General features: G+C 34.6%; 1 protein-coding gene and 1 pseudogene across 1 annotated transcript; both read right to left on the reverse strand.

Moving 5' to 3' along the window:
- Window positions 1–331: 331 nt before the first annotated feature.
- On the reverse strand, window positions 332–15,487 carry LOC120069140 (annotated as a pseudogene).
- A 169-nt stretch (window positions 15,488–15,656) lies between these two features.
- LOC120069145 (potassium transporter 5-like) lies at window positions 15,657–23,067 on the reverse strand. Its single transcript, XM_039020827.1, has 8 exons — window positions 22,909–23,067; window positions 22,586–22,829; window positions 22,186–22,434; window positions 19,811–19,861; window positions 18,204–18,464; window positions 17,469–17,636; window positions 17,102–17,356; window positions 15,657–16,867 (listed from the first exon to the last, which is right to left on the reverse strand). Exons 1-8 carry the CDS (start codon window positions 23,065–23,067, stop codon window positions 15,981–15,983), a joined length of 2,274 nt encoding a protein of 757 aa, XP_038876755.1. The 3' UTR covers window positions 15,657–15,980.
- Between the last annotated feature and the right edge of the window lie 218 nt (window positions 23,068–23,285).

Raw genomic sequence — 23,285 nt, forward strand, 5'->3', positions numbered from 1 at the left:
ATTAAGAAGGGAAAAACATTTTCCACTAATTTCATTACAAAAATATTTGAGATAATATACATCTCAACACACAATAGTACAATAACATATAACCTTCTATATGTATTCTATTCAGAGTTGTCTCCTTGCAAAGAAGAATTTGTGAAGATTTTTCTAGCTAGACTTATAAGATTCTACAACATATTTGCTTCAATCAACTTCTTATTCTACAAAACATATAGCCTTTTATTCTCTTTTATAACTTTGTCTCATTTTTAGACTAATGAGAAAAGCTTTAATAAGAAAACCACAAAGTCATTGATAGATTTTTGGTTTCCAATAAACAAAACCCCTAAAGCTCATAAGTCATTCCCACTTTGAGCATATATTCTCTTGGGATGTAAAAGACCTCTTCATTTTGTCTCAAATTTCTCCTCAATGCATCATAAGCATAATTAATCAAAACCCTTTTAGCTAACCCTGACCCTTTACTTGCCACAACCTCATCTTGTCCAATCAAGTGAACAATTCCATCTCTGCAAACTTTATCAACTACCTCTATCTGTTCTTCTATTCTCCTCATTCTCTCCTCAGCTTTATTGTCGTTGTCTTTTTGCAGCGTCCATGATTCCTCCTTTATAAACATTTTCAATCTCTCTACCAACACTTTCTCGAATAAATCGTGCTCGTGGATGATATCTCTGTAACTGTATCTCACCACGCACTGAAACACGTTAAGGTCATCAGGATCGACTCGTCGAAACAGGAACCGCTCTTTCATCAAGACTTTACTTATCGGGAGAGACTTGAACAAGACGAAAACAAGGACCCTTTGGAGAGAGGGAATGTTGGTTACATAATGCTTGAAGATTGGAGGAATGCCATGAACAAGCTTGGAGTAGAATAAGGCACGGCCAAGGATACGATTAATAGTTGTGAGAGAAGCAATGTCCTTGAGCTTTTGTGGAGAAATCTTATGTTGAAGTTCATAGTAATATTTTCTTCTATGAACGTCATTCCAAATGTACATGATTATCATTAAAAAGGCAGCAAAAGCTAAAGGAAGATAGCCACATTTTTCAAACTTGTAAAGGACTGAACTTAGGTAGAAAAATTCTAATAAGACAATGGTGAGAACATAGGAGATTATGAGAAGTATGTGATATTTCTATATCATGATCATGATCAGCACTAGGAAACTTGATGTGAGTGTCATTACAAAAACCACTGCAATGCCTGTGTTCAAAACAAAAATAAGTGTTATGAATTTATTAGAATGAATGAACTAATGAATATGAATTCATTAGCAATGACAATATAAAAAAAATATATATTGAATTCTTCATAAGGATTACTGTTAGATTCAAAGCCCTTCCAAAAGTATGTTGTTTTAACTTGATTTGATTTCTTGTCGTTTCATTTCATTTCCTCTTAGTATATATTGATATATAGGGAAAAGATGTTAAATTACAAGTTTACCATCAAACGGGTCCACGAATCTTAAAAAATGTCAAAATAATGTCTTAAACTTTCAATTTTGTGTCTGATAGATACTTTATGTTTAAAACCTGAGTGTTGAATTCCTTAATATCTAATAAGTTTTTGAACTTTAATTTCTGGTTAAATATTATTAGTTGGTCATTACTGTTTTTTTTTTTTTAAATCACACAAATTTAGATTTGACACAAAATTGAAAACGTAATGATCTATTAGGAACAAAATTGAAAGTTTGTGAACTTATAAGACACGAACATGAAAATTTTAGAGATCAAACTTATAACTAAAAAGAAAAAAAAATATAAGAATCAAAAGAAAAAATTACCATAAGCGTTCCCGATTTTCACTGTATCTTTGAACCCTAGAGTGACTCCAAGACAAGCCAACATAAGAAAATAGTTAACTTCAGGGATGTAAACTTGGCCCTCATACTTGGAAGAAGTATGAACAACTTTCACTCTAGGGAAACAGCCATAGGAGAGGGACTGTTGGATGATGGAGAAGGTGCCAGAAATCATGGCTTGGCTGGCAACAATGGACGTGAGCACGGCTACCACAAACGTCGGTCAGTAGAGAGGACCTACAATTACAAGTCATTATAACAAGAGCTTAAACATAGGAGGTCAAACGTTGAGAATATAAATAGATGGTTAATTAATTAATATACTATAACGACTCATTAACTTCAACTTTAGGATACCTGGAATAGAGCTATAGAAGGTGTTGGAGACGAGATCAACATGCTTACGAAGGAAGGAGGCTTGGCCGACGTAGGTGCAGACGAGGGTGGGGTAGGCCATGCAACACATGCTCAGTCTTATGGACATCACAGTGAAATGCCCCACGTTCGCAAAGAGAGCTTCAGTCCCTGTTTAATTCCATGACATTAAAAACTGTTGTTCTAAAGAATGAGAAGGAAATGAAAAAAAATGGGAGGTGTGTATTTCATTCTAGAAAATTCCATATAAATACATATCTTGAATCTAAAAATAGATTCCACAATTTTAGCAACTAATCCCACTAACTCTACAAGAATAGGAACTTATACTTGACTACAACTAAAAATAACTTCAACTATTTCCTAGAAACTAGGAATTGACTAGACCAACTCAAAAACTAATTTGCAGTTTTGAACATTATCCTCGTAACTCAAATACTACAAACGCCTAACTTGCTCCTAAGAGCTTGAAAACGACTCAAACAAAACCCAAGTTCAGCAAGTGATCATCCATCTTGTTGTACCATGCCCTAAGAGCTTGCTTCAACCCATAGAGAGCTTTCTTCAACAAATAAACCTTCTGCTCTTGTCTTGGTATGATGAATCCATCTGGTTGCTCAATATAGATCTCTTCTTCTAACACTCCATTTAGGAATGCTGACTTCACATCTAGCTGATACACCTTCCATCCATGCTGGGCTTGAAGGAAGTCTTAACGAAAAGCATCCATGAGCGCATTCGGATCTTTCCGATTTCATTATGACCGAAATACAACACATACATTCTAACAGATAGTTATGCTAATAAACACTAATTAACGGCATGCTTTGATAATAAAATACAAGGGAATGAGTTCTCATACCAGTTAAAAACTCTCTTCAAACTCGAACTCAAATGCAGCAGAAGAACATCTACGAACTCTATCGCCCAGCAAATTAGTCGGCTACGGCAGCACGATCGTCTACACGAACGGCAGCAATACGAAAAAGCACGAACAAGTAAGAAGCGGGGGCGACACCACAAATTAGAGCCCTTGGTATTCTCGCAATGACAATCCAAAGTGTGGTCTTTGGTGAATTTGGTAAAGGTAGAAGGAAAGGCTGATTGTATAGACGATAAGCAAGTGGCAGAGAAAGCTATCGTATAGCAGAGTGCTTATCATTTAGACAAAGCTACACGATCGTGTAGGTTTTACTAAGCGATCACCTAGTAAAAGGTATACGATCGTTTAGAAAACATGGCACGCTAGGCAGTCGTTTAGGAAAGCTAAGCGATCATTTAGAGAAAGGCGTGTGATCGTTTAGACCCGAGTGTGTGATCGTTTAGACAATGAGACACTATCATATAGGCTCTTAATTAAGCGATCGTTTACGTTTTCACACTAATTGTGTTATCTTCGAACATTTGCAAAATGAAACAAATTTTCATTTTATTCTTCGGTTACAATAACCGAATGAGATTCTCCCACTAACGAACGATTGAGGAGAGTAATTCGGCCAATTTTCTCATAATTAACCAATTTAATAATAAATGAATATAATCATATAATGTTCTTATCTTATAGTTTGATATCACATATCTAGTATAGTAATTTCTCCTCCACTTAATATAAGTTATATTTATATCTAATTTCATCAAAAATAATGTATCTCATACATTTAGCCAATTATATCATATATAATTTATGAAACCCGAATTTTCATTATTCCTACTTAAGCAGGTGGTTAAGGAAATTAACTAAGTAAGAGTTAAATCCTATGTTGAAGTGAAGAAAATTTCTAGGTGTTGAATAGATTTTCCTTGAGTAGTTTGAGTTAAGTTTTAATTGATGAAAAATTGACTAAATGTTGGACTAGGCAGTACTATGCATTGGTCATAAGATCTTGGAAAGATTACTTGGGAAAAGGGAGAATTTAAAGTGGGAATGGTGAATGCCTTGGAGGTTAGACCAACGCATTAGGCTGGTTGGATGCGTTGGATGCATTGGATGCGTTGGATGATGGATGCGTTGGATGCATTGGATGATGGATGTGTTGGATGCGTTGGATGCGTTGGATGATGGATGCCTGTCTCTTATACACATCTAGATGTGTATAAGAGACAGGCTTTGTACGTGCCAAGCAAGTCGTGCGATGCTACCTAGTGAACCATGCGTCGAGGATGAGCGACCATCCTATGCGTTGTAGATGGCTAGCTCTTGCAATGGTAGTGAATTGGCTTGCTATGCGTTGACTATAGGATATGCATTGAGTATGGACTATGCGTTGATGGCCTAATATGTGTTGAACATCCAAGGGTTGATGGACGCATAAGAAGGATGAACTCATGGAGGATGTCATCCGGACATGTGGCTTGTTAGGAGGAATTCTTGAACCTTAAGCAAATTTGGTGGAGGCATAAGAAGACATGTAAAGGATGAGGGCTATGCGTTGGTGAAAGGAGAAGAGGACACATTGGCTTATGCTGATGCAAGATTGCGTTGATGGTGTAAGGAAGAGACACTTGGTCATGCGGCCAAGTAGGCCATGGAGCAATCTTGGACGCCTATAAATAAGGCCAAGGACTTCAGATGAGAACTCAAATTATCTTCAAAGGATATAAAGAAGAGTGTTTGAGGACTAAGTGGGAGAAGATCATGCATTGGTAGCAAGACCATGCGTTGGTCAAGAAGTTCCAAGAGGGGAGATGCTATCGGGACGAAAAGACAGGAAGTAGCATCAATTTAGCACGAGACGTTCTCTCAAAATACTCGTGAATTTAGAGTAATTCTAAAGCCATCTGAAAGATAAAAGAGTCTATTTTTCATGGTGGGGTTTCCGGAGAAGAAGCTCCAAGGAATCGGGCTAGAAGCTGAGAAAAATGCAGAAGGGTCAGGCTGTCGGGTAAGCTGGGCCAGTATTGATGTTTTGATGATTCCGGTCAAACCACAAAGATTTATAAGCTAAGATTTTATGGTAAGCTTCTTGAGACATTTTAGAACATGTTTACAGAAGGAAGTGTCTTAAAATAAGATCTGGAACTATGAGTAATCTAGGCTGATATTTGAATCTGGAATTTAGGGTTCAAAAAGGGAAACCAAGGAAACCTAAGGAACTTCGGAAAGGAAAGTTCCTAACCAGCCAAGGTGAGTGGTTATTGTGTGTTGTATTGTTGATATAATTTCTATATATAGGTAAATATATATAGGAGATAATATTAAATTGGCATGATCAAGGATATATGTTTGTTAAGATATTGCTTGTATGTTTGTTTTGGAAACTGAAATTGTACCCGGGATACATAGTTAGCATGCATGAAAAGGGTACTTGGTGGGAAAATATAGTCGGCTTCGGTCGGCAGGAAATGATAGTCAGTGACGACTAGCGGGAAATAAGTCAAGTTACCTAAGCATAGCTAGCGGGAAAATAATCGATGTGTATATTAGGGTACAGGGAAAGTTTCCACAGGAAATGTTGTTGTCTTAGTATACGTGTGAAAGTACTGGGATGTTTTATTATATGATAACCAGCGGTCAAGCTGGGGTTGATTGTTTTAACCAGCAGTCAAGCTGGGGATTGTCCAGCAGATTGGCTGAAAAATAATAATGAACTTATGGTAATGTTCTTGTTGACTATGTATTGCTTTCCCAAAAGTATATTTCTGTTGACGAAGTTATTTGTTTATCTAAAGGCACCACTCACTGGGCTTTATAGCTCATGTTTTCCATGCTTTATGTTTTACACCCTCCCCCCAGGTAGCGAAAGGTGAGGAGTTCTAGGGTGCTGCTAAGGTCAAGGTCTGCCACAAGCCACAGTTACACTTCCGGAGGGTTTTACAGTTGATGTTATAAATTTGTAGTTAAGTCTTGAATTTGTATAAACGTTACATTGTTGTAAAATAAAATGGGCCTACTTAATCAATTGATTATTCAATTTGTACATTGGTATCAGAGTTATTTCCACAAGAGTTATTTGGTAGTAAGTGTCAACGAAAGGGTTGATAACTGCTGCAGTCATGCCCTTCTTCAGGATCAGAAGGTGGTCTGGGACGGGGTGTGACATAATTAACTAGTTCAATTATATCATATATAATCGAACTCTCTCTTGTCAATTTGAACATTTCAAACTGACCCAAACACTGATTCTCGACTTTATCCAAGCTACCTAGGGGACCTAATGGACCTGTGGCTTGAAGCTCCAACGGTACGTGAATAGCTGACTAAACTCTTTAGCCACGAGATCCACCATCTATTAACTGCCGGCATTACACTAAAAACCAACAGCTGAACTCTTCTTACCACATATATATTTCTGTGTCCATCAGATATAACCAATCATGAGTACGATGACCCTTCACAGATGCTCGTAAGTACAATTGGGCCACCATTTTGTCCCTGTAGTTACATCTCACTCCTTAAGTACCACTGATTCCTCTAATGAACAATACAACATAGTCCAACTATGTGTGAACACCTTTTGCCCAAGAGAAAGTGTGTGGTGCCACCTCGTTCAAGCCTCGGAACCAGCCCTTAAGGGAGCCATCTATCTACTTACCCCTACCTCGGAAAAGGAGTAAATTCCATCTTGTGTAGTTAAGTTCCCAGCTCCAAAATCAGACGAATCTCCAAAATGATAGGTTTGAATAGGCGACCTGGCCACTCGCACCCATACAAATCAAAGCACCGCCCTCAATGGAAGGAGTTCATAACTCACTAAGGACTAAGGTCATGTTACCTATGGTCATCCTAGTGAAGCGAATTCTCTGTCATGAACAGTGTTATATATTGAGACGTTAACACTTCGTGGTCAGGTATTATACAAACTCTTTGTATAGGACGCCCCTGCTCGCATGTCCCCTACACGAATGATCAGGAACAGGCCATCTGTGATAAGTCATAACTCTTGTGATCATTCCACAAAACGGGTCGCATCCGTAGCATTACCAGGATAAGGTTTCCCTCCTACTTCCATATTCTACAGACCATTTTGGTTATCACTTAAGACATGATCCATTTGTATGTCACCACATACATGCTTAAGTTACTGATGACATGCAGAAATGCACGTCATCTTAGGCCTTTTATTTAGAATTAAGAGGGCTGTTAAGCATAATATGCGGCAATTATGTTAGGAATTCATGAGAAAATGAGTTTGTGTCGTTCAACATCAAGAATCTCAGCTAACCCACTATTATGTGTTATTATGCGTTCAATTGTCTATCTTTGTAGCTAACGTAGGAATCAGACGCAGACACAGAAGCCGAGCTATCGCATTGACGACCGCATGCGGAGAAATTCTCCATCGCAAACATGAACGCATACGTTCAATGCATGGTTGTTGTGGTAATCAACCGCATGCGTCCATCGCCTAGGAGTTGCGATCGTTAAGCAATTGCGGTCATCGTGTAGAAGTTGTGGTATCAAGCGAATGCGGTCATTGCACGATTGTGGCTACATGATAACACTGTCTCTTATACACATCTAGATGTGTATAAGAGACAGATGCATGGGTGTTGTGGTAATCAACCGCATGCGTCCATCGCATAGGAGTTGCGATCGTTAAGCAATTGCGGTCATCGTGTAGAAGTTGCGGTATTAAGCGAATACGGCCACTGCACGATTGCGGCTGTCTCTTATACACATCTAGATGTGTATAAGAGACAGACCATTCAGAGTGACGACCGGAGCCTTCGCTGGAGTTAGATCTCGAGAAAGTTAGCTCCACCGCCCTTCCATGGCACCACCGGCAGCCTTGACACACATCTGCTGGAAGCAAGACATTGCTTCCAGCTGGTCATTTCATTTTGTCTTCTTTTCTTGTATTGTATTGTATTACATTTTGGATTAAGAAATTAATACATTGTGTGTTCAATGCATTTCTATGTTTCCTTCGATTCCATCTCCATCTTTCTTTGCTTAGCACCTTTAACATTCATTGCATCACTTAGTGAGACTGTTAGAGTATCGCATACTTAATCATGCGACATAGGAATATGAAGCATGTAACAAACCACCGGGAGGTGTACGTTGCGAGAGTATTGTGAGAAAATCTTATTTGCTTAGTGTGAAGTTGTAGCAACGCCTGTCTATAGGCGGACGCAATGCTTTGTTTATGAGTAAAGTCAGCAACAACTAACTGTCCCGAAGGGTAAGTGGTTGGTCGCATTAAGCAATGTAAGCAAGTATTCACTAGAGATAGGAATAATCTTACGTCAGCCAAGTTTATACGGTTACCTTGAGTGCATCATTCATCATTTAGGCATACTTGAGAGAGTAGTCTAAAAACCAAATCTAAGACTCAAGAGAGCGGATTGGAACGCATAAGCAAGAATGGGGAACTTAGAGATAAGCTCCGTTTGCTATTACACAGGGTATGCACCCTATGGATAGGATATTTCATACGTCTAAAAGTAGGATACAATGGTATACCGCTATCACGCTCATGCAACAAGAGCACTGAGCGGGGTATGGAAGTTTAGGTATTGGTTTCTCGGCACTATAGCATATACATCGCATGCGTCCTAGAATTAGGCTCAAGTGTGTGTAGCATGATCGCATAGCTTGCGTTGGCTGAGGTTGCCCTTGCGGTCAAGCTTAGAATTGCGATGAAGATATCCTCACAATTTATCTATTTTCCATGCATTTACTACGCGTCAACGGTTGTCGTGTCTCTACCTCTCATTCATATTCTAATTGCTTTTTCTGTTAGTTAGGAGTAGGAGTAGGTTGTAGCTTAAAACCTCCATCGTTCTTTTATTCAACCGCTGCAAACACATTACCGCATAGCATTTAGTTACAAGTCCTTGAGTTCAACCTCGGATCACCCGAGAAACTTGCATTCGCGTTATACTTGGCGTGAGCGCAAGAAAACTTGTGACAGGAACGCAAGGTCATCGCATACATTCGTTAACGCATAGTTTCATTCCAACGCATGAGTATCAACGCATACCTTAATACATGCATCACATAATTGCGTCCCTCTAATTTTAGTCATCAGTTATATAAGATAACCAAAAATTTTATGTTTATTGGTTTGTGGTAAAGCAAATAAAACATACAACTGAGCAAAATCAAGATGTGAAGCAAAATATCATATATTATACAATACAAGCGTTCGTACAAACTGTTTACAAACTACAGGACACGAGACTTTAGGACATCAACCCTAACAGGGCTGACACAGTCAGTAGCAACCTGATTGTGTCCATTCTTGCAACTGGTATAAAAATCTCAAAAAAATAAATTCCCCAGACTTGTACATACCCTTTTTGATGAAAATGCCCCAACCTCTTGTGTCATAACTCAGTGTCATTTACTTGACACTTGAAAGCTATCTGCTCCTTCTCGATTGGATCCAATGATAAGCTCTTGTGGTGCATCTTTATTTTGAACAACTCATTCCCATTGGAATAAAAAATGAGGCACTTTCATTCTTCAAACAATACTTTGAATCCCTTCTCTACTAATTGACCAACGTTTAACAAGTTTTGATCAATTTTAGGGACAAACAACACTTCAGTAATCACCGGTTCCAGCACAGCCCTCTATTGACATTATGCCTTTCCCCTTTACTTCTAGATACTCACCGTTTCCTATCTTCACCCTTGACTTGAATGACTTGTCAAGGTCCTTGAACAACTCTTTGTCACTTGTCATGTGATTGGTACACCCAATATCAACCAATCAATCATCACATTGAGTGACTGATGAGAAACAAGTAGCCACAAAGAGTTTATCTTCTTCTTGTTGTACTACAACATGTGTTCCTCCTTGCTGTTGAGTTTTTGCTTCCTTACAGAATCGTTCAATGTGCCCCAATAAATGATATCTTCTACACTTCACATCTGGCCTTCTCCAGCATCTGAAATGTGGTTGATTCTACTTCCTATAATGCTTGCATGTACTACCAGCATCCTTTGCAGCAGACTCTGAGCTACTGCTGCCACTTCTCTTCTTCTCTCTTCCACCTTTTCACTGCTGCACTCTAGCTTTCAATGCCCCCTCAATGCTTCCTTCTTGTCTTATCAACCTCCTCTGCTTTTATGCTTGCAAAGCACTAACCACTTCTATCACCTTGAGTTTTGAGAGGTCTTTAGTATTTTCTAAGGAAGCAATGGTTGTTTCATATCTCTCAGGTACTGAAACTAGAATCTTTTGAACCAATCTATTGTCAAATAAATTGGTTCCTAATGCTCTTGCCTTGTTAGCAATCCCAATCAACTTATCTGAGTACTCTTTAATGGACTAAGAATCCTTCATTTGCATTCTCTTGAATTCTCGCACCAAGTTCAACACTTTCATGCCTTTAATCCTCTTATCACCTTCATACTCACTTTTGAGGAACTCCCAGATCTCCTTTGTCGACTTCAAGGCCATAATTTTGTTGAATATGGCGGGAGACACAACTGCATATAGGCAAGCTCGAGCTTTTACCTTCCTAGTGACCCTCTTCTTGTGAGTCTTGATCTGATGTATTGTTGGGTTATCAGGAAGTGGATCAATCTCATAGTCTTGCTCAACTGCTTCCCAATAATCACAACCCTCCATGTAGGCTTGCATTCTGATAGCCTATGCCTGGTAGTTTTCACCATCAAACACAGGTGGAGCCAATGAAGAAAGACTGTTTGATCCTAATTCCATCTCTAACAACTCTCATAGGTGTATCACTCAGTTTCTCTCAGAGATATTTCACTGATTCTTACTCACAGATCCCTTAAGAATTGAGGGCTCTTATACGACTGTTGTTCTAACTAATGAGAGGGAAACGAGAAAAATGGAAAGTGTGTATTTCATTCTAGAAAACTCCATATAAATACATATCGTGAATCTAAAAATAGATTCCACAATGTTAGCAACTAATCCCACTAACTCCACAAGAATAGGAACTTAGACTTGACTACAACTAAAAATAACTTCAACTATTTCCTAGAAACTAGGAATTGACTATACCATCTCAAAAACTAATTTGCACTTTTGATTTACTAACAAAAACTTCAAAGAATTAACTTCCAAAAAATTCATGTTTTGTTTCTCGAAATTTTGCTAAAGATTAAGGCCCCTTTTGGTAAGCATTTGATTTTTTTTTTTTCGTTTTTTGAAACTAAGCCTATTTCATCCACATTTTCTACAATGATTTGCATTTTTCTTAAGTATAATAGTTGAATTCTTAACCAAATTTCAAAAACAAAAACAACTTTTTGAAAGCTACTTTTTTTAGTTCTCATAATTTGACTTGGTTTTTTAAACCATTGGTGAAAAGTAGATAACAAATGAAGAAATTTAGAGGTAGAAGTAGAATTTTCAAAAACAAAAATAAAATGCCAAATGAGACCTAAATAATTTAACTTTTAGCATAGATTACAAAATAATCTATACTATACTGTACTATATATATATATATATATAAGTGACTATGAGAGGAGAATCCTTACATCTCCATTTTGCCCTGACGGATGATGGCTTTCCATAATTTCTATTTCGTCTTTCGTCACAACTATTCAAAACGAGGTGGTTACATGCAAATTGATGTGTTCTTTTTATGTATTCATGTCACGGTTCTAACCGTCAATATAAAACATCATTATCTAATAGTTCAAAATATATATGAACGAACAGTAGTCATGACTTTTTCCAATCATAATTATTCGTGTTGAAGTGATATTTATTCATATATAGGTGTGATGTAGACCATAGATATGGAAAATCATGATCTAATGGTGGAGAAAAAATTATGATCCAACCGTGTGGACCTTTTAAAATTTTACTAAATTCCTATTTTTTATTTCTTTTATTGTCAAATAATAGCTATTCGAGTCAAATAATGTAAACAATATATTTAAATTATAAATTTTACGTGCATCACACGTGTTATAGACCTGACCTAGTAATAATTAAATAGCGATGTGGTTAATATAGTATCGTAGTACTGAATTTACCTGTAATGGAAAAAACGATACCACCGAGAGAGATCGAAGCATCCTTTTTGTTTCTCTTGAAATAGTCAAAAATGTATTTTGGATTAACAGCTTTGATGACAGCAGGATCAAATTTCAAAAAATTGTAGAACCCAATTCCACCAATAAGTACAAACCAAATGCAAATAATAGGAGCAAAGGAATATCCAACTTTATGGGTTCCAAATCTTTGCACCATAAATAGAAGAACCAAAATTACTGCTGATATCCAAACTATTTTATCTGCAAATAAAAAAATATCCATTAAAAAGAGTCGGAATTAAAATATAGACTAAATTATTATAAATTTGAAAATATCAAAACTAACTTATTATAAATTATGAAAGTGCAAGTTTAGAAACTAAATACGTAATATAATATATCATTAATCTCGATAAAATTAATTAAATTTTTATATATATTACAAAACATTATGCAAAAGGAAAAATTACCTTGTGTCATAGTCGAGGTAGCATTCTTGATTCCTCCAACAGCCGACAAAACTGCCACCAAAATTGTGTTTCTTTCATAACTTTATTTTTCTCTTCAACCGTTTTTTCTTTTTTCTTTTTTTAAATTTTCACCAAAAAAAAAATAGTTGTCCATTCTTAGAAATATTTTTAAATATAATAAAATATCATTGTATATCGATCTACCACTAACACTTATGCATATCATTTATCTAATAAAGACCACTGTTGGGAGTTCACGATTTTTGAAAAGATACTTGAATTCTTAATCAAATAGTCAATTTTTTAAAACAAATCAACAAAATTTAAATTTTTGGTTGATTTCTAAAAATATTGTTGAAAATAGATAATAATTAATGAAAAAAAAAGTTTGTTTATAATACAAACAAAGAGGAAAAACTAGAAATAAATAAAGAAAAGTGTTGTAGATCGTAAATAATAAAAAGCTATGAAACACATATATTTCAAGAATATCAATACTCTCGTATACTTCTTAGATATGTATCTAATATTTAATTTTGGCTTTTTTTCCCTAATACGGATACGTGTGTCCCCTTCCAAAACTATACGCCATTTTAAGGCGGCTGGAAGGAAGTTCCACCTGAAAATCTGATACCTCTTGATCTTCTGCTTGCTGGCTTGGTATTAGCCCAATTTTTGGGTATCGGCATAGTAATGAGTATAAAGCAAGTGTCCCACCTTCATTATTATTATTCGTCCATATTTAAAACTATCCATTGAGTAATGACTCTTTAAAAATATTGATGGTAAAATAAGAAAAATACAATTTGGACAACACTTCGTTTTTTTTACGGTCCCATTGAGTTGTCTAATTACAATTTAGATCGTGTACTATAAAATCATTTTGTATATACCTTCGCCATTGTCGTCGGCTTGCAAGACGAAGAAGACATACTTCAGCAAAGGGATCGAAGTGAGGGTGTAGAGAATCAAAGACAGAACCCCCAAAACGTCGTCGTTATGCTTGATTCCCTCCGTAAATGTGCTTGCATACACATACAACGGCGACGTTCCGATATCGCCGTACACAATTCCCATGCTTTGAAACGCTAGATGTAAAATCACTCTCCAGCTCGCTGTTTCCGTCGCCTTGCCGGACACCAAACCCGAATCAACCTTGTGGCCATCCTAAGCGACGGCTTTATCTGTTGTTAAAATATATAATAAGAGATTAAAAAAATATAAGGAGAAAGAAAGTAAAATAAACCTTGTGGCCATGGGTGTGGCCGCCAGGAACGGTGTTTGATTCGACATCCAATGAATCGAATCGTTGGAGTTTCCTTTCCGGCAAGTTGGAGTTTGAGTTGTCTGAGCTCTTTTGAAGATCAACAAAGTGATCATTGTCGTCCGTCCGATCGGCTTCCATGGTTTTATTTGGGAAGAAAGAGAGAAGAAAATAAGTTTTTCGGTTAACTCGAGATAGTTTGGGTGATTGAACAAAGTTGTCGTAACGAAGGTCTCTTTCGGGGAGAAAGATTTAGAGTCAGTCCTTTATTAAAGTTAAGTTCGGAGGTGGCTTAGGTATGAAAAACATTCTATTTTTGTTATTCAATTCATTTTAATAAAAATAGTTCTTATTCGAAATAATGGGAACACTAGTTTATCTTCTCCACGATTTTTCCTTCCTTTTTCTTCTTCTTCAACCTCTTCCTCTTTACCATTTTTTTTTTTTATATATAATTTTGCAGGTATCACCGACTGTGGGTTCGCCGGACTGGTAGCGTCACCGTGGTGTAGATCGTCGCCGGCCGTGGGTCTGAAAATTTACTAAAATATTTTCTCTTTTCTTTTCATTTTTCCTTTTTTTTTCCCTTTATTTTCTTTTTTATTTTATTTATTTATTTATTTATTTTTCTTTTTTTTGGTGTGTGTGTAATCTAAGCTTTCACTTCATCTTTCTAATCTAATCTCCATCCCTGGTGTCCATAATTATGGTAATGGATTGGTCTATATTTAGATCAAATGTTATAATGAGTGTGAGAAAATAAGGGAGTGAAGTGAGGAGAAGGTGAAGAACCAAAGAAGAGGGGGGAATTGGTAAACTTAAAATTAAATAGAAATTAATATGTTTATATTTTTTTAAATTCAACTCTTATTTTAGAAAAAAAATAGTGTGAATGTTTTTTTTCTTTTTTTTTTTTTCTTTTCTAATTTACATCCATTTGCTGGTCCAACTTGTATATATATACTTTGAGATATCACGTATGATCCTTAATATATATATATATATTCACCATTTGGATTTTTGTTTTGTAGCATTTAGGGATGAGAATGAACTCACTTTCTTCTGAACTCACAATGTATTTATAGAAAAACTATAACCTAGAATGTGTAGATTTGAGTTTCCAAGTCATATTAGATTAATTTTCAAGTCAAATGGATCAGGACAAGCATTTTGCATGGCCCATTCATTAAATGGAAAGGCTCAACTAGACTAAGGCTGAAGAGATTAATTTAGGCTTTTGACCCAATCTCTCCTCTTCATGAGGCCCAAATGGGACAAAGCATGTCTTATTTATCAAATAGGAAGGATTGGCCTCGACCTCATCTTTGGATGAGGTCAAGACTAAGCAGGTCAATTTAGGTTTAGCTCAAACTCTTCTCATCCCATGCTAAATTAGATCTTAAGGGGTGGTTTTTTGGCTCTGTTTCGCCTGTTTATTATTGTATAGTTTGCAACCTTTGTAAAGTGAATTATGCTATGACCTAATCCAAATCTACCCATAACAACTTTCTTTAAAAAAATGATAAGAATAAACTACCAAAGGAGTTTAATTTTAAGATTTTATTAAAAATATATAAACTAAATTTGGACATTCGCATGGATTGAGACCCAAAGTATTAAGAAATAATATGATATATTAACCTTTATTAAATTAAAGTTTATAGTTAATCTTGTTCCTATCATAAGAGTACATTTTAACAACTTTTTCTTTTGTTATGAATGGAATTTAAATTAATCTCATCCTTCAAATTTCACTTACAATTTATATATATATTCCATTCGTAGACTCAAATATCACTACAAAGTTCACTCACAATTAGGAAGGGAAACACATTTTGCACTAATTTCATTACAATGATATTTGAGAAATATACATCTCAAAAACACACAAATACATACAAACTTTTTATATAAAGCTTTCCATAGACATCATTAAACCTCAATGGGATGTCTCTTGCAAAGAAGAATTTGAAAAGATGTTTCTAAACTCAGACGATTTGCTAGCGTAGAGGTTCAATTAATAGGTCGACTTCATTATCTTTTAGAACTTCACCTGATCATTTCTATACGAATGAGAAAAGCTCTAGTAAGCAAACTAGGGAGTCATTGATAGATTTTTGGTCTCCAATAAACAAAACCCCTAAAGCTCATAAGTCATTCCCACTTTGAGCATACGTTTTCTAGGGATGTAAAAGACCTCTTCACTTTGTCTCAAATTTCTCCTCAATGCATTATAAGCATAATTGATCAAAACCCTTTTTGCTAACCCTGACCCTTTACTTGCCACAACTTCATTTTGTCCAATCAAGTGAACTATTCCATCTCTCCAAGCTCTATCAACCACCTCTATCTCCTCTCCTATTCTCTTCCTTCTCTCCTCAGCTCTATCGTCGTCATCGTCGTTTTGTAGCTTCCACGACTCCTCTTCTATTAACATTTTCAATCTCTCCACTAGCACTCTCTCGAACGACTCTTGTTCATGGATGATATCTCTGTAACCGTATCTCACCACGCATCGAAACACGTTAAGGTCATTAGGCTCGACTCGTCGAAACAGGAACCGCTCTTCCATCGGGACTTTACTTATCGGGAGGGACTTGAACGAGACGAAAATGAGGACCCTTTGAAGAGTGGGAATATTGGCTAGATAATGTTTGAAGATTGGTGGAATGCCTTGGACAAGCTCAGAGTAGAACAAGGCAAGGCCAGGGACACGATTGAGAGTTGTGAGAGAAGCAATGTCCTTGAGTTTTTGAGGAGAAATCTTATGTTCAAGTTCATAGTAGTATTTTCTTCTATGAACATCATTCCAAATGTACATTATTGTCATTAAAAAGGCAGAAAAAGCTAAAGGAAGATAGCCACCTTGATCAAACTTGTAAAGGACTGAACTTAGATAGAAAAGCTCTAATAAACCAATGGTGAGAACATAGGAGATTATGACAAGTACGTGAGATTTCCATATCATAATCATGATGAGCACTAGGAAACTTGATGTGAGTGCCATTACAAATACCACTGCAATGCCTGTGTTCAAAACAAAAACAAGTGTTGTGGATTTATTAGAATGAAGTAATGTACATGAAAAAAGATTGAATTCTTCCAAAGGTTCTAATTCCATCTTTGAATACTATTAGATTCAAAAAGCACTTAAAAAAAATGTAGTTTTAACTTTAATGATCTATTAGGAACAAAATTGAAAGTTTATGAACCTATTAGACACAAACATAAAAGTTTAAAGACCAAACTTATAACCATTACCGTAAGCGTTCCCAATTCGCGTTGTATCTTTAAACCCAAGAGTTACTCCAAGACAAGCCAACATAAGAAGATAGTTAACTTCAGGGATGTAAACTTGGCCCTCATACTTGGAAGAAGTATGAACAACTTTAACTCTAGGGAAACAGCCATAGGAGAGGGACTGTTGGATGATGGAGAAGGTGCCAGAGATCATGGCTTGGCTGGCAACGATGGAGGCGAGCACCGCCACCACGAACGTTGGCCAGTAGAGGGGACCTATACAACCAAATTACAAGTCTCAATTATAACCAGAGCGTAGGTTGAGAATATGAATAAATGATTAAAATTAATAAACTATAACGACTTATTAAATTAAGCTTTTGAATACCTGGAATGGAGCTAAAGAAGGTGTCGGAGACGAGATCTATGTGCTTACGAAGAAAGGCGGCTTGGCCGACGTAGGCAGAGACAAGGGCAGGGTAGGCCACGCAACACATGCTTAGTCTTATGGACATCACAGTGAAGTGCCCCACGTCCGCAAATAGAGCTTCAGTCCCTGTTTTTTTATAAACATTAGAAACTTCAAAGAATTAACAACTTTCAAAAAACACGTTCTCATTTTCAAAATGTTGATAAAAATAATTCAATTTTTAGCTAGATTACATGTTATGACCGAAACAAAATCAAAAAGCAAAAAGTAAGAACAAGAAGAAATCGACACAGAGATTGACGTGGTTCATTAACAGTGTGCTATGTCCACATATTGAGGGAGAAAGCAGTTTTATTATTATAGGAGAATATCAAATAATACAGATGAAGAGGCACCAATAGGATTAGAGGGTTTATATATGTAGCACTCCTTTAAAATCCTAACCTCAAAATTGTAAGTAACATATAATGCATATAGGATTTAGATTTCAGAGGCATTGGCCCCGAGTCCTCACCAGGGGTATCGCCCTAGACCTTGACTCATTGACTGTTCAGTAAGACCCCTACCTAATCACTTGAAGAGCCAAATAAAGAATTCAAGGCATCCGAACATTACAAAATAATAATAATAATAGTTAAATAGCAAAGTGTTTAAAATTATTATATCTATACTATCGTAGTATTGAAAATTGACCTGTAATGGCAAGAACGACACCGCCAAGAGAGATCCAAGCATCCTTTTTGTTTCTTTTGAAATAGTCAAAAATGTATTTTGGATTAACAGCTTTGATAACAGCAGGGTCAAATTTCAAAAAGTTGTAGAAGCCAATGCCACCAATAAGTGCAAACCAAATGCAAATAATTGGAGCAAAGGAATATCCAACTTTATGGGTTCCAAATCTTTGTACAATGAATAGGCAAACCAATATTGCTGCTGATATCCAAACTATTTTGTCTGTCAAATAAAACAAAACAAATAAACAAACATTAGAAAAAGGACTATGAATAACAAATTAAGGAATTGTTCTTCAACCAAAAAAAATAATATTATTATTATTTGTAAAAAATATCTTTTTTTTTTCAAAAATAATGTATTTGTTCTTCTTTCTTAATCTAGATGGCTAGAAACATTCAAAGGAATTCTACCTAAAAATCACCATCAATGACATTTCTTTCGAGAAAAAGAAGATGTGAAACATCTCAAAGTTTAATATTTCTTATTTCGTTAAATCAATTTTATCCCTAAATTTTCATGGAGTAATTTATTAACTTTAGTTTGTAATAATTTAGTTTTCGTACTTCGCCTAATTTATAAGTATTTAATCTTTAAACTTTAATAAGTATCAATTTAATTAAGTTCTTGTACTTTACAATTAATTTATAACAACTTATTTGTTATAGTGAAAAATAAAGATGTGGCGAGATTTTTCACAATATGGACTAAATTATACAAATTTAAATGTATAGAGATTAAATTATTACATGCTAAGGTTTAAAGTCTAAATTATTACAAACTATGAAGGGTACCAGAAGAGGATCAGTTCTACTTCTATGAAAGTTTAGAGACTAAAAGTGATTCTTAGTCTTCTTATATTTTCTTCTAGAATTTTTACTTATAAAAATAGTGTCATTTATTTGTTTATCATTTATTGAGTTCAATATTAAGTGGTATGGAAGAATTTGTTGGTTGAGGGCATAACAAGCATTGAAACCATGTTCATTTTTTCCTTTGAAAAATAAGCTAAATTTCAAAACTTTTTTTAAACCACTCTTTTATGGCATGTTTGGTAACCATTTGATTTTTTATTTTTTTTAAAAAAAAAAATTAAGCCTATAAACACTACTTCCACCTTCAAATTTGTTCATTTGTTATCTATTTTTTACTCATGGTTTAAAAACTAAGCCAAATTTTGAAAACTAAAAAAAAGTAGTTTTTTGTTTTTAAAATTTAGCTAAGAATTCAATTATTGTATTTAAAAAAAGATGCAAATTATTATTAAAAAAATTGGGAAAAAGAAATGAAATAGTTAGTATAATAAAAATTATAAAACAAAGAAATAAAGAATGACTAAATTCAAAATTAAAGAGAAAAGGACAACAATTATCAACAAAAACAAGTTATACATCAATATATTAATTGTGAGAGAATAATTTACCAGGATTGTACAATAAACCAACTAAACTTTATCACAAAAAACATTAAACTTTATCACAAAGTTGTAATACACATCATTAATCTCGACAAAAATAATTAAAAATTTTATTTTTTATATTACAAAACATTATGGAAAATAAAATTACCTTGTGTCATAGTCGAGGTAGCATTCTTAATTCCTCCAACAGCCGACAAAACTGCCACCAAAATTGAATTTCTTTTATCACTTCATTTTTTTTTTTTTGGCATATTTTCAAAAATAGAAAAATAAAAAAAGAATTATTTACGAAGAACAATAAAATTTTAATCTTTTTTTTATAAAGATTGATAGAGATTAATAAAAAATCTATCAATATATCCGTGATAGAAACTTACTATCACTATTTTCTTTGCTATTTCTATAAATAATTTGATATTTTTTCTATTTGTAAAAATTTTCTTTATTTTTCTCTAGAACACTTTTTTTATTTTTGTTTTTTACTTTCCCCAAAACAAAATGAAATAATTGTCGAATTTAGATTTTCAAGAGAGAAAAAAAATTAAGATGTGAACATAGAAATTTTTCTTTTAAGATGAACATGGGAATTTCAGAATGTACATTTATTCTTACTTGTCAACATCAGCCTTTACACCAACTAGATCCTTAACTACTTCTAATAGTATTAAATGTTTGTCAATATGTCGATATTTTCATCCATATTTCTATGTTTTCATGGATTAGATATCAATATAAAAGATGAATCGATATTTTCATTATATTGTATAAAAATCTACGAAACTTCAAAAATAAGTAAGAAAATGTTACTAATGTATTAACATCGATACGTAAACTTGTTTAAAAATCAAACAATGTTTATTCCTAATTAAACTTTATTTTTTGAATTTTTTATTTTTATAATTTGTTCAAAAATATCCATCAACATCAACGTTTTATCTATATTTTTATCGACATTTCTATAAAATTAAGATCTTGATATTTTTGTCGACATCGGCATTTTATACCTTGCTTCCACACGTTGTCGGATTGAAAAAAAAAACTATTCTTATCTATCTATTTATTTAAGCCCCATTGATAATAAATTTGTTTTTAGTTTTCTATTTTGAAATTTATGTTTATTTTTTCCTACGTTTCTTCATACGGTAATTTTTCACTTTTTTTTAAAAGCTACATTTTTTTTAATTTCATAGAGTGTACTAATTGATAACAAAAAAAAAACGTTTCTTCATACATAACTTTCAAAAATCAAAAATTAAAAATCAATTAATTATCAAATAAAACATGTGAAACCTAACGTCTAATAGAGTGTATTTTTTTCTCTTTTACAAAGGTATTGTAACTAAACCGTGGGTGGAGGGAATCGAATCTCTAACCTCAAAGTCGATAGGACAAACACTATATCAGTTGAACTACGCTTATATTGACTAATATGGTGTATTTTTCCTACATCAATTTCTAGGACTCCTCCATATTTTTTTATTTATTGTACCATTCAACTTGCACTACATTCCAAGGAAACGCATGTTTGTTCCATCCGTTAAAAACTTAAGAGTCAAAAAGTCATAATTTTGTTCTTACACGCAAAATATATTAAAAGAATGTAGATACATACAAATAATATACAAGTGGGATAATTTGCTAATAAAGAAAAAGTAAAGACACGAAGGTTGTAAATAAGGAAAAGTATAGGGAGTGGGATTGAAAAAAGAAAAAGAAAAATACATTTTTGTTGAACCATCAAAGAATCTCGATGAGGTTGCACCCTAGTTTTGGATCTCCTTTTTCCTTCTTTCTTTTTTTTTTTTTTTTTTTAGACAGTCGTCCCTAAATTTTAAAGTATTATCCTTTTAGTTCTTATGTTTTGAATTTAATTTTAATTTAGTCCTACAAATTTTAAAATGTTACATTTTTATTTTTGAGATTTGATTTTTGTTTCAATTTGGGTTCCTAAGTTTAAGATTTGCATTTCAAACCTCGTTTTTTTTTTTTAACTGAATACTTATTTTTCATCTTTGATGCTAATGTCTATTAATTAAATAAAATTTTAAATTTTAATTTTAATAGTGATGAAAATTTTGATTTATTATAGTTCTTTTAAATTAATTAATAGACTTTGAAATCTAAAGGACTAAATTAAAACAAAACTCAGACATCAAAAGTAAAATTGAAACAATTTGAAATTCATGAATTAAATTGAAATAAAACTCAAAACTTAAAAGACTAAAAGTATAGGATCTATCGGGTAACTATTTCGTTTTTTGCTTTTTAAAAAAAAAAAAAAACTAATCTTATTTTCTCCTTATTTCAGTTTGCATCTTCCTTAGTTACCATGGTTAAATTTTTAGCTAAATTTTAAAAACAAAAACAAGTTTTTAAAAGATATTATTTTAGTTTCAAAATCTAGTTTGATTTTTTAAATCAATAATAAAAAGTAGATACCAAAAGAAAAAATTTGTCGTTACCGAACATAACATTTTAAAATATTTGACCTAAAAAGGGAAGAGAAGAAAAGAGAAGAGTTACCGGAGATAGAAGGAGTGAGAACGCCGTCGCCAATGACCATGGAAGTGCCGAGCATGGTGGCGAAGAGCAAGAAAATCTTGGCGGGGCGGCTGTTTTCAAGTTTAGATTTAAGGGAAGAAGCCATTTTAAGGCGGTTAGTGGGAAGCTCCACCTGAAAATTCGATACTTCTTGATCTTCCACTTGTTCATTTGGTATCAGCCCGATTTTTGCGTATCGGCACAGCAATGAGTATAATGCAAATGTCCCACCTTCATTCATGGAAAATACACGTTCTTTCATTTTTACATATTTTATTACATCTTTTTTTCATTTTATCACTATCATTGTTTATACACAATTAAATATTCAATTTGCGAAGGGAATATAGTCCAGTATTGATCGTGAAATAATTATGTTTACCTTCGCCGTTGTCATTGGCTTGCAAGACGAAGAAGACATACTTCAGCAAAGGGATCAAAGTGAGGGTGTAGAGAATCAAAGACAGGACCCCCAAAACGTCGTCGTTATGCTTGATTCCCTCCGTAAATGTGCTTGCATACACATACAACGGCGACGTTCCGATATCGCCGTACACAACTCCCACGCTCTGAAAAGCCAGATGTAAAATCACTCCCCAGCTCGCCGTCGCCGCCGCCCCCGCCGCCTTGCCAGACACCAAACCCAAATCAATAAACATACTAAAAGCCTTTAAAATATTGTAGAAAGAAAAAAGCAAAATAAACCTTGTGGCCATGGGCGCCGGCGCCGGGGACGGTGCGGGATTCGACGTCCAATGAATCATTTCTTCGGAGCTTCCTTTCCGGTAAGTTGCGGCTCGAGTCGTCGGAGCTCTCCTGGAAATCGGGAAAGTGATCGTTGTCGGCCGTCCGATCGAGTTCCATTGTTTAATCTCGAATAAAGAGAGAATTTGAGAGAGAAAAAATAGAGTTTTTGTTTATGGATTGACCTGAGAAAGTTTGGAAGATGGAACAGAGTATTTATAGGGAATTTTGGAGTGGAAGATGAAGATATTTTAGATGGGTGGACCCCACTCTACCCCACTTTTTTTTTCCCCCTCTTAATTTCTTTAAATTAGTTCACTTTTTCTTGGTAAATATAT

Source organism: Benincasa hispida, unplaced genomic scaffold (assembly GCF_009727055.1).
Source record: "Benincasa hispida cultivar B227 unplaced genomic scaffold, ASM972705v1 Contig245, whole genome shotgun sequence".
Classification (NCBI taxonomy): Eukaryota; Viridiplantae; Streptophyta; class Magnoliopsida; order Cucurbitales; family Cucurbitaceae; genus Benincasa; species Benincasa hispida.